Source organism: Nicotiana sylvestris, chromosome 10, assembly GCF_000393655.2.
Source record: "Nicotiana sylvestris chromosome 10, ASM39365v2, whole genome shotgun sequence".
Lineage (NCBI taxonomy): Eukaryota > Viridiplantae > Streptophyta > Magnoliopsida > Solanales > Solanaceae > Nicotiana > Nicotiana sylvestris.
In genome coordinates, this window is record NC_091066.1 from 20842444 (window position 1) to 20853652 (window position 11209).

Below are 11209 nucleotides of genomic sequence, written 5' to 3' on the forward strand. Positions count from 1 at the left end.
TGTTCAAATAAAAACTATAATCACTCACTTTCTGCCTCAAGTTAGCTATGAGTTTCTCATCTTTGGCACTTCGGGCTGGGTTTTCTGCCGCTATTTTCATTTTCTGAATCTGGGCTCGAAGGGCTTCATTTTCTATGGCTAGATTTTTCTTTTCTCCTTCGTCCGCCGTGGCTTGCAAGCTATTTTCAAACTGAAGGTCCCTGATTTGTTTTTCCAATTTTCTTATGGTATCCCTATACTCGCTTTCTTTGGCCAACCAGTCCCATTGTTCTTGTGATGCCTCGACCAATTCCTAAAGATGGGGTCTTTTAGCTGGCATCCCAAACTCAATTTCTCTCCTATACCAAGCAAGGTACCCTGGTGAAACCTCAACTTTGGATCAATCACGCACACAGGTATTGGTTGTTAAGTATTGACATTCGCTCCAGATTTGGCGGACTGCTGCTTCATGAAATTGACCGTTAGGTCTGATCTCAACTACTTGGGCACTAAGATCTTTATCTCTCAGAACTATCTGGCATCTCCCCAGCTGCCTCAAAACCCGATATGGAGCATAAGGCTGGATACTCCTGAGTCCCATCAAGAGGAAATGAGGCCCAATGGCTGGCATATATATGACTCATCCATAGACAGCCATCCAAATGTCCACTCTATTTGGTTTGCAGTGATGGAATAGAGGCGCGCTTCCCACTCCGTGACCCCCTCCGGCAGGCTGATCCCGTTAACCCTTGTGTAAAATTCTTCTACGCATGTCTTCTATATCAAACCATAGCTCATAAATTGAGGACGATGGCATAAGTGTTCGATCATCCACATCTGCAACAACACGTTGCACCCCTCAAAAAAGTCTCCTCCAGCTTTGCAGGCTGTGAGAGCGCGGAAGATTTCAGCTACTATCATGGGTGCGAGGGTGCTGTTGGCCTGAGTAAGCAAAGTGCTGACAACTCCGGCTATTCGTATGTCAATATTCCCATCTTTTCTAGGAAACACCAAAAGTCCAAAGAAGACCACCATAAATGCGAAACACCTGTGTTCTTCTCATTTTAGGCGGTTTCCTTTGCTGCAGATTTTATTTTCCGGCTTGTTGAACCCTCCTACATGACCATATCTGTTGTATATAAACTGCAAAGTACAAAAACCAGCTTCCAAGTCTGGGTTGTGGACCCCCCTGCTTATTTTAAAAAAATCTAAGAACCTGTGGATAGCTACTGCCCTTGGAGCAATCAGGTACTGTTGTCTTAGGGGAACTTTGGGATTCCCAATATACCCGGATATTTCTTCCAATGTTGGGGTAAGTTCAAAATCTGAGAAATGAAATACGTTGTGGGCCGGGTCTCAAAATGTAACCAACGCCTTTATGATGTCCCCCCTAGGATTAATCTTCAACAACCCAATGAGGCCTCCCAAGTATTGATTGACCGTGTCTTGTCCCGATTTACCCAAATTATCCCACCACATATGCAACTACGCACTTTCAAGTTTGCGAGGGCCATGGAAGTTCAACTAAATGGCACGCCTCGATTTCTAAGGATTTGAAAGAACTAATTAAATGAGGGCCATGCATTTTAGATTCTATTTGGCACGTCACACTTTGATTCTAATTTATGGGAATTCAGTAATTAAGGAGCAACTTAGAGGGCACTCTAATTATTTCGAAAATAAGAGTTTGATCCATTTATTGCTAATAAAATTATGCTAAATACCAAATAATTCAAAGGCGAATTAACCCCCACCTAGACCCATTTGAAATATCTTCCGTCTTGGGCTTGGACTTGAACGAGTCCGACCTTAACAAATACGGGACGCCCAAGAGCAAATAACATACAAATTGACTCTGCATGCTTTGAAGTTTGAACACCATAACTGGGCCAGCTGTTAGCCCAATTTTCAGAACCAATGCTTGTGTAGGATCCATTAGATACCAATCAACCAAAACTATATGAAAATATGAAATAAAACTAATGTTTAATTCTGATTTTGATTACTAACTGGGTTTCCCATTTCATACACTAAACATTAATTCACAAAGCCATTCAATTAATTATCTCAAGGAAAACAAGCAACACACAGTTTCCCAGGCAGCTGTATTCGACACTAAGGCAAACTACCATTGAATATTTCTTATCCCATTCCTATGTGTGTCAATTCTAGCATACTGGAACCAACATTTCCCAAAAATAAACATCAAAACATTGACTCTCAACAAATTCACGTGGATCAAACTAATTCAAATTCTTCGATGGACTTAATAATTATACTGACTTCCTATTTTCATTCATGAGGACAGTACCACCGTTCCTTTGAGCAAAACCAACATAAGAGTAGCATAGTTACAGAAATAGAGTACTAGCTTATCACAAACCTAAATGGCATGAAGGCAAACATCCATTCAATGTGTCCAGCAGAAATTAACACAAATCTAACACCTATAACTCAATTGAATCTTCTACTATAGTAATGTTAACAGTACTCAAGTCCCATACAAGGATGAAATTCAATTATTATAGACCAGAAACCAGCCAGAAGGTGATGTAAAATCAGAACATAATACAATACAACTAAATTATAATACTGGTTGAAGCATCGCTCTAAATTTCATTCTTTTCATTTCATGCTTCGAATCTGAATTCACATTTGATTGAGCTCAAGATAAAGTACCTGAATATAGCAAAACAAAACAAGAAAATCAAGCTGGAGGGTCAGGATGAGACAGCAACAGCAGCAAGCCAGCGAGATGGAATAACAGCAGAAAACAACTTTAAAACCAGCAATGGACAGTAGAGGAATAGTAATCGAGAACTCGGTCTTCAAGCCAGTTCTCAAATCAGAATTATAACTAGTGAGTTTGAAGTATTCTGACTACCACAAGAGAAGGAGAAATCGAAAGCTAAACAAAATTTTGTCCATTCCTAACAGGGAAATTGCAGGGATGTCTATTGTTGTTTTCAGAGTTTTCTCAAAGAGCCAGCCATTTTTCCAACTTTCAGAATTCCCCCCCTCTTGTCCCTCCCTATTTAGTGAAAGGCAGGTTTCATTTATAGGAGGGGAGGGTCTGTGGTGTGCCTTCCAAGGCAAGGCAGTCCAAATGCCCAAAATACCCCCACAAGGCATCTTTTGAAACTGAATTCTGGACAGCTGTCCATTTTTTCAGATATTTTCAATTTCTAGCCTGTTTTCCTAATAATTTTTGAACAGTTGTCCATTTAGGAAGCTTCCCAATCAGTTATGAAAAGATTCTCCAATTTAAACCAATTCCCAGAGCTACCCCTAAAGTTTTCCTAGTTATGCACTTACCCCTTCGTAAGTTCTGAATGCTCACAATCACAATAAACAGTAAAGAAACGAGCTGACACTTTCAACCAGATTGAAATTCAAAACAATTATTGAAATTATGAAGAACTAGCCTAAAATCCTTCACACATAGACATGAATTCAGAAAATGATCTTGAAACAAGAATTAATGCAAACGATGAACTATACTTGACTAATCTTAATGCTTCAGTTCCAGAATTAATTCACAAACATAAAATGAAACCTAGCAGAAAGAAGAGAATCTCACGAATTGAAACCAAGTTAAACTCAAACCCTATGAAACCGATTGTCATTAACAATTAAGCAAACAAGCTAACTAATGAACTTAAAACCAGAAACATAATGCAATTAAGCAAAAAATGAAACTTCTGAAGGAAGAAGCTGGAAATACAACAAACAAACAAAAGAAAAGATCAAAAGGAAACCAATCGACACCAAGAAAATTATCCCAGACCTGCTTTAGCAAGAACTGCATGAACTCGAACAACCTTCTGAAGAAGAAAGTGAACCTTTGACGATCATTAATCGATTGTCCTTGACAAAAGACAAACGATTAATGACAGTTTTGGGTTCACTCAACTTGCTGAACCAGAAAAGAAACTAGGGAGAAACCTAGGGCGTTCCAGACCTCTGCTCCACCACTGATGGACCGGTTTGAGATGAAACAAGCACATTTTGAGGAAGGAAGGAGATGAGGGGTTGCGTGGTGTAATTCTGGGCGGATTTTGGGAATTTTAGGGTTTTAGGCGCTGACCTTAGATCTGAAATTCGAGGCGGTGGAGGGGGATTTGAGGGGAATTGTTTAGCGATTTGGGATGGGGAGGTGGAGGGGAGTTCATGGTGTTAATTTAGTAGTGATTGGACTACCAGAACCGCCGTGAAGCGATTTTCGGTGGGCGGAGTAAGGCGGAGCAAGGTGGAGGCGGCGGTCTCTAAGGTTTGGGAGAGAGGCAGAATGAGACGGGAAGTGGAATGGTGTGGGGGGTAGGGGTTGTTCGGACAGTAATATACCATAGGGAGGTCGAGTTCTAATCCGTTGGATCAGAAGGGATCAATGGCTCAGATTAAAGGCCGTTAAAACAACGTCGTTCGATCAAGTGGGAGACCGCACCGGGCTAGGGGCTGGTTCCGGGTGGGTGTTGGCCCAGACAGGTTTGGAGAGCAAAACATTGGGCCTGGAATAAAAATCATTTAATTTGGCCTAAACAACCCATCTCTTCATTCCTTTTCAAAATTAATTCCTTTTTTCCTTTTCCTTTCTCTTTTTTTTTTTCAAAATTAAATAAAAATCTGAATTAAATCCTAGAATCTAATTGACCAAAAACAATAATTAATCCTTAAGGATAATTATGACAATAAATTAAAGGAATCTACTCAAAACTAAAAGTTAACATTAAAAGTACAAATTGAACTATTTTTTGTGATTTTCCCTCATTATAAAGTAACTTAATTACTAATTAATTCTAAAAATGCAAAATTAACTCCTAAATGCACATGCAACACATTTTTTGTATTTTCCATTAATTAAAATAGAATAAACATGCACAAATAAATGCAAATAATTAACAGAAAATGCCACAAAAATCCACAAAATTGCAAATAATGAAAAGAAATTATTTTCTTGAATTTATGAGAGTAATTCATATAGGGAAAAAATCACGTGCTCACATTCACAGCATGACGTCCTATGGAGGACGACGACGACCGACAGTGGACAAAAGGCATATGACTTTTGCAGTAGTGTAGGCCTAGCAGGGGGCATTAGGAATATACCTTCGAATATTCCCTATGATATGTCTTTTAGGGTACAGAAGGGGGTTGTCCCTTATATATGATGAGGAAAAAATCTTGTAAAGGGGACTTTTTTGGGACGAAGAACTTCCATTGTAATATTCACTCTACATTCTTGGTGATCATTTTTCACACACTTAATTCATCTGTTCCACGAGATCAATACATACTATTTACTTTGTTCATCCTTCATGTCTCTCATTCTGGAGTTTATTATACTTAGCTGAGATTTACCCTTTTATCTTCTTTTAATTGATTTAACCAAAAAGGGTTCAGTATCTTTTGGGTCAAACACTACCTAGCTAATAGTGAGAGCAATTTTAGGCCAAAAATGAAACGGAGAACAAAATTAACACATTTCAAATAGTTCAAAGGCAAAATTATTCTTCTTCCCTTGTTTGGTTTCTTACTTATTAGTACCACTATTTTGGTTGTGCATACAAAAGGACATGAAAATCGGCACTCTTAGCCGTAGGTTATTGCTCATTCTGTGAACAAGAGATTTTGCAAACTTGTCTTCAATTTTATGTAAATTTGTGACAGTTAGAATCTTGATGGTACGGCAGATAAGAGCTATTGAATAACAAAAAAGAGAACAGTTTTTGCAGTGATTCAAGACTTATAAATGCTTTCCCCTCTAGTGGTCATTCAATTTCTATCGGAACAACACCTAACAAAGATGTAGTAGGGAACTAATGTCTATCACTTTCCCCCTCTAGCGGTCATTCATTCTTTTGATGACTCTCAAGTCGAAAGAGTTGGTTGGCGGTTCAAACCTCATAAGTAGTTGAAGAGACCTATTGCTAATGCTAAGTAGTAGTCAAAAATTTGTACTCATTTTTTATGATATTATGCATGGATTAAGTATATCATGACGAATTCATCAGAAAAATTGTGTCTTCCACAATGGAATCTGATAAGCGAGATCTCGATTTCAACGGTGGAAATGCTGGAATCATGGAAATATTACGAATCATGAAACTACAGTGCCCGTGTATATTGCTTGAAGGCTATATGATGTTCTATAAAACTACCAGGACTAGAAATTCTAGCCTCTAAGAAGAGCTCACAAAGCCAACCTACGGGGGCCAATTACTCTAAACACGCATTTCCTATACAAAGCAAACTATTTAAAAGAGAAAGCAAATACAGGAGGCAAAGTCAGCTTAATGCATATGGTGTTGAAGTAATTGCTTGAACCAATAGGCTGACATCTTCGGATATCGCTTGAGTGTTCTGTAATCAACATAGATTATACCAAATCTAGAAGTATAACCCCGTCTCCACTCAAAGTTGTCGAGCAATGACCACGCGAAGTAGCCTGTGACATTAGCTCCTTCAACGATAGCCTTCTTCAGTTCGGCCAAATAGCTTCTGTAGTAATCAGTCCTTTTGGTGTCCTGCAAAGCTTCAGGAAGGGAAATATTGCCTGCATAATCCATACCTGAAAAATCATCTATAGTTAGTCCTTAGAATTCCTTTTAAATTGGTCTGGAAATTCAAACAAGACTCGGTAATAGCAGTTTCAAAACATTTTACTAGTTGATTAAGTATACCATTTTCTGATAAAATGATGGTAGGATTTCCATAGTTTTCTTTTACATAGTTGACAGCTTTGTATAGACCCCAAGGCACAATATAGAGCCAGTCGGAGTGCGCCTACAGGCATTCGAAATAAAGATGGAATTAGCCAACATTTAGGAATATAGTCTTTTTTTGAGGTAAAAAAGAGCAGACCGGTGCACTAAGCTCCCGCTATGCACGGGATCCGGCCGTCCGGGAAAGGGCCGAACCACAAAGGTCTATTTTACGTAGTCTTATCCTGCATTTCTGCAAGATGTTGTTTCTACGGCTCGAACCAGTAACCCGCGGTCACATGGCATCAAATACACCAATGTTTTGAGGTACAAAAACATTAAATTCAATGTGCTTACCCTAGGACCAATTGGTACTCCCTTGCGATCATCTGCATCAGGCTATTTAGAATCAAATAGTCTTTATATAGGAAATCAGAACATTTTTTCAGCTAGCTAAAAGAAAGAAGTGAAACTAATACATTAGTATCTTACAAGCAAATGCACAATTCCAGTCCTGACGGTAGCCAAGGGCTTTTGGTTTGGATAGATGGCGATCAAATGCGTAGAAGGTAGTATAATGGTTTATGCCCACATAATCAATTGACCCTTTGACCATCTTAACCTCTTCTTTTGTGAATTTGGGTAATCGATTTCCAACAATATTTTGCATGGTTTTGGGGTACTCTCCATATACTAGAGGATGCAAAAACCTGTATAATAAAGTCCAAATAAACTGCTGTTCTTAATATAAGGCTTAAGCAGAGGATTGAATAGTATTAAGTGATGAAGTGCCATATTTGCAAATTCTTACCATCCCAATTCAAAGTCTCTTGCTCTTTGAGCAGCATAATTGTCCACTTTGGATCTAGTCAGAGGTTCAAACCAAACAAAATCCAAGATAATTCCAAATTTTCCCTTCTGTTTCTCCTGTGATTGCCATTAGAAGATTAAGTTAAAACTTGCTCCTCTTCTCCTAGTATGTCTTGAGTTGAAATATGGTGTACGATATCCAGATAAAGCAACAACAACAACAACCTAGTGAAATTCCACAAGTACGGTATGAGGAGAGTAGCATGTACGAAGTCTTAGTACTACCCTTGGAGGGCACAGTTTCCGTTATATCCAGATAAAGCAAAAAAAAAAGAAGAAAAGAAATAGTTTCAACTTCCATAACTAGCACAAGTAATCGTCTATAATAGAAATAAGATTAGTGGTCTGAAAAAAAGGCAGCTTACCTGCTACAACATATTAAAATATACGATAACGTAAAGTTCTTACATTGTTAGTGTATATAAGTTAAACATAAAAAAGGATTATCCTACTTGATACTTATCGCGATATCTCTGAGCTGCAGCAGCATGGCTCAATATTAGATTATGTGCAACAATATATGGCTCAGTTGCAGAATCCCCTGATATACAATTGCCAAATGCTTTGGAGCACCTACCAGGTGCAAAGTACCCAGTGTTATACCCAAGATCAGCAACAACTCTTGGTTCATTAAATGAGAACCAATTCTTGACTCTGTCTCCATATGCTTTGAAGCAAAATTCTGCATAATCAGCAAAATCTTTCCTGCAAGATTTAAATGGCAAAAGTATTTTCAGAACAAAGAAGTAACAAGGTTTTAACCTTAGCTTATCTTATTCATCAAGACAAGAAATCATGTGGGGTATATTTTCTTGATATACAGTCAACCCTCTCTATAACAGCCTCATTTGTTCTAAATATTTTTAGTTGTTATAGCAACATATTGTTATAAAAAATATATATTATAACATAACATGAAAGATGGTTCCAAAGAAACTTAATTTTTATAGTGAATGATTGTTATATAGCGATGATGTTATACAGAGGTACAACTGTACTTACACGACTTCATGACTCAACCATCCCTTGTACTTATCTTGAAGTGCTTGAGGTAAATCGTAGTGATTAAGATTAACATATGAAGTAATGCCTGCAAAAAAAAAATGTTCAATATAAACTAATGCAGCATTTTAAACCCGTACCCTTACATCGACTATTTTTTGTGACAAATGTACGCATAATATATGTATAGTTCTAGACAAAATGTAATAGGTGTGTCTGTACGTGCTGCCAAAAAGCTACATTCATACCACACATGTTATTTTTAGCACATCTTATGGACAAACATTGATAAGTTTTACCTTTTTTGAGCATATAGTCAATCAACCTGTTGTAATAAGCAACTCCCTTCCAGTTAATTTTTCCAGTTCCATCTACATTGGAAAAGTGAGACATAAAAGAATATTATTAATGTTTATGCAAAAGGCTAGATATTAAAGTTGAGAAGTGAAAAGAAGAAAGGAGACATGAAATTACTTGGGAAAATCCTGGACCAAGAAATTGAGAAACGGTAAGCATCAAAGTTCAGCTTCACCATTAGATCAATATCTTCCTGTATCCAAGAAAAGGATTCAGTTAATTTTTCACGTCATAAAATCGTAATTATTTTAAGGTTAAATTTCTATACATGATGCTATTATCCATGAGAGTTGTGCAAAACCACTATTCCCTCCGGTCCATATTCTTATCTTTTACAGTAAAATTTGTGTACATCATTTAAGAAGATTATTGAATAGCAATGTCAATATTTGTCTAAACTATTCTTTCTCTCTCTTTATACATCTTATTTAGTTAAACCTCACTAACTTAAACAGTATGGATTGAATTCAAAAGAAGTAATAAATGGTCTTTTTTTTGTCCAAACGTCAAATATTTTAACATAAATGTAATTGGTCAAAACTACTCATAAATTGGTACGGGATGGAGTAGTGATCCTTGACAAGGTAAACAGTATTTTTTTAAAAAAAAAGTTCAATTTGAACATTGGATTTCTTAAATCTTCTCAAGGATAATTATACTGTCATGTCACAGCTCGTGTTACGAGAAAGAGTAATGGAGTATATAGTTAATCATTTTGTCTATCAAATTGACCTTGGTGATGGCTAAAACAGATTTTTACCCCCCACAATTAGGGGGGGAAAATCTGTAAAAACCCATAAACAAATCTTTGTTAAAGCTGTCGCTTCATATTCCCATATAAAAGATTATCCTTCAAAATTAAAATATGTTAAGACCAGAAATCGTTTTCTTTGACTATTCTCGCAGCCAAGCGGCGATTGAAGATGACATTTGCGACCTACTAATTTTACAACAAATAACTCTTCAAAGAATTATCTTAACCAAAAAACAAACCTTCTAATTCTCAAGTCAAAACAAAAGAAGAAAGAAAGTCAAATCTTCAGTTTCATCTTAAAAAAAAAGAACTAAAATGAGATACAAAAATATTAAGTGGTCTAAATATCATGAGCCTAGGGACGATAGCAATAAAAAAAATACGGAACACCGCGTTGCTCTAGTTTCATTAGCTGATTTAAATATATGGCATTTCCTAAAATAATCTTGTGGAAATAAAAAAAACGATCAACTTCGTTACATTCTCAAGAACATTTAGATTAACAGTTTGGATGGTTTGTTAACTATTATATAGTTATTTTAAATACAATGTAATAACGGATTTGGTATTGTGATATTTTTACCTTAACTTTTTTCTCTCATCTTGCCTCTTCTTATTATTAAAAAATTATATTTTATCCTTTACTTTACTTTTTTATATAATAATTCTACTCTATATCCTATTTTTTCTTAGAATAATAGTATAAGTTTATTCTTTACATTGTTCGTGCGTGTGTGACATTATGAAACAACGACAAACAATACAATCTATCAAAACGTTATATTCATCAAACAATACAATACAATGTAGTACACAATATAATACATTATAAAACGACACGAAATAACCATCCAAACAAGTTGTTAGTGACACCGGAAAGGTTAAGAATTTAGACAAAAGAATACAGCGGTACAAAGGGAATCTGACTATATTTTCCTTGATTTACATGTATAGAAACAACATATTTCCTTTTAGTAGAATATATATATATTTATATTAACTCCCGGACTCATTATTATCACAAAGAATAGTAAATACACTAATTAACGTAGAAATTGACTCTTGGCAGAATACATGTAAACTTACTTTATAACGATGGTACTGGTCCGCAGAGACCTCTCCACTTGCATTATTGGGCTCACGTCCTGTTTTAATACCAGGAAAAAACTCAAACTTCCGCTGATCAAAATCTTCCAAAAAGTATTAAAAAAACATGATACATACTAGAAAAAAAAATACCTGGCTTTTTTATGAAAGTGTCCCAGACACTAGGTCCACGGCCATCTTTACTGGCTGCACCTTCAACTTGATAAGCAGAAGTTGATGTTCCAAACACAAAATCCTTTGGAAAGCTGTCTCTGCTCAACCCTCCGGTGTCGAAAACCGTCGTCTCTGGCAACACATTATCGCTCTGAATGAGAGTTAAAGTGCTTAATATTATCACAAGAAGCGGCAAAAACAGCAATGGAGTGGCTTTATTGATCATATTCTTTACTATTAGTGAATATATATAGTGATGAGTATAGTGTGAAGAATGGGGCGGGAT

At 36.6% G+C, this 11209-nt stretch overlaps 1 protein-coding gene across 1 annotated transcript; it reads right to left on the bottom strand.

Annotated features, from left to right (window-relative positions):
• Positions 1 to 6074: 6074 nt before the first annotated feature.
• Positions 6075 to 11209, bottom strand: LOC104245725 (beta-glucosidase 44-like). The gene is made up of 11 exons (XM_009801387.2): positions 10903 to 11209; positions 10750 to 10808; positions 9027 to 9102; positions 8852 to 8923; positions 8553 to 8640; positions 8003 to 8255; positions 7492 to 7607; positions 7173 to 7390; positions 7038 to 7069; positions 6660 to 6762; positions 6075 to 6547 (listed from the first exon to the last, which is right to left on the bottom strand). The coding sequence occupies exons 1-11, from the start codon at positions 11147 to 11149 to the stop codon at positions 6270 to 6272; spliced, it is 1542 nt and encodes a 513-aa protein (XP_009799689.1). The 5' UTR covers positions 11150 to 11209; the 3' UTR covers positions 6075 to 6269.

Bases quoted from the DNA above. Each gene is read 5' to 3' on its own strand.
- LOC104245725 (XM_009801387.2), bottom strand. From the start codon at position 11,149: ATGATCAATAAAGCCACTCCATTGCTGTTTTTGCCGCTTCTTGTGATA. The intron at 9,103-10,749 runs GTAAGTTTACAT...TCTTGGATACAG, and splicing joins ACCAGTACCATCGTTATAAA to GAAGATATTGATCTAATGGT. The intron at 8,924-9,026 runs GTAATTTCATGT...TTTCCAATGTAG, and splicing joins TTGGTCCAGGATTTTCCCAA to ATGGAACTGGAAAAATTAAC.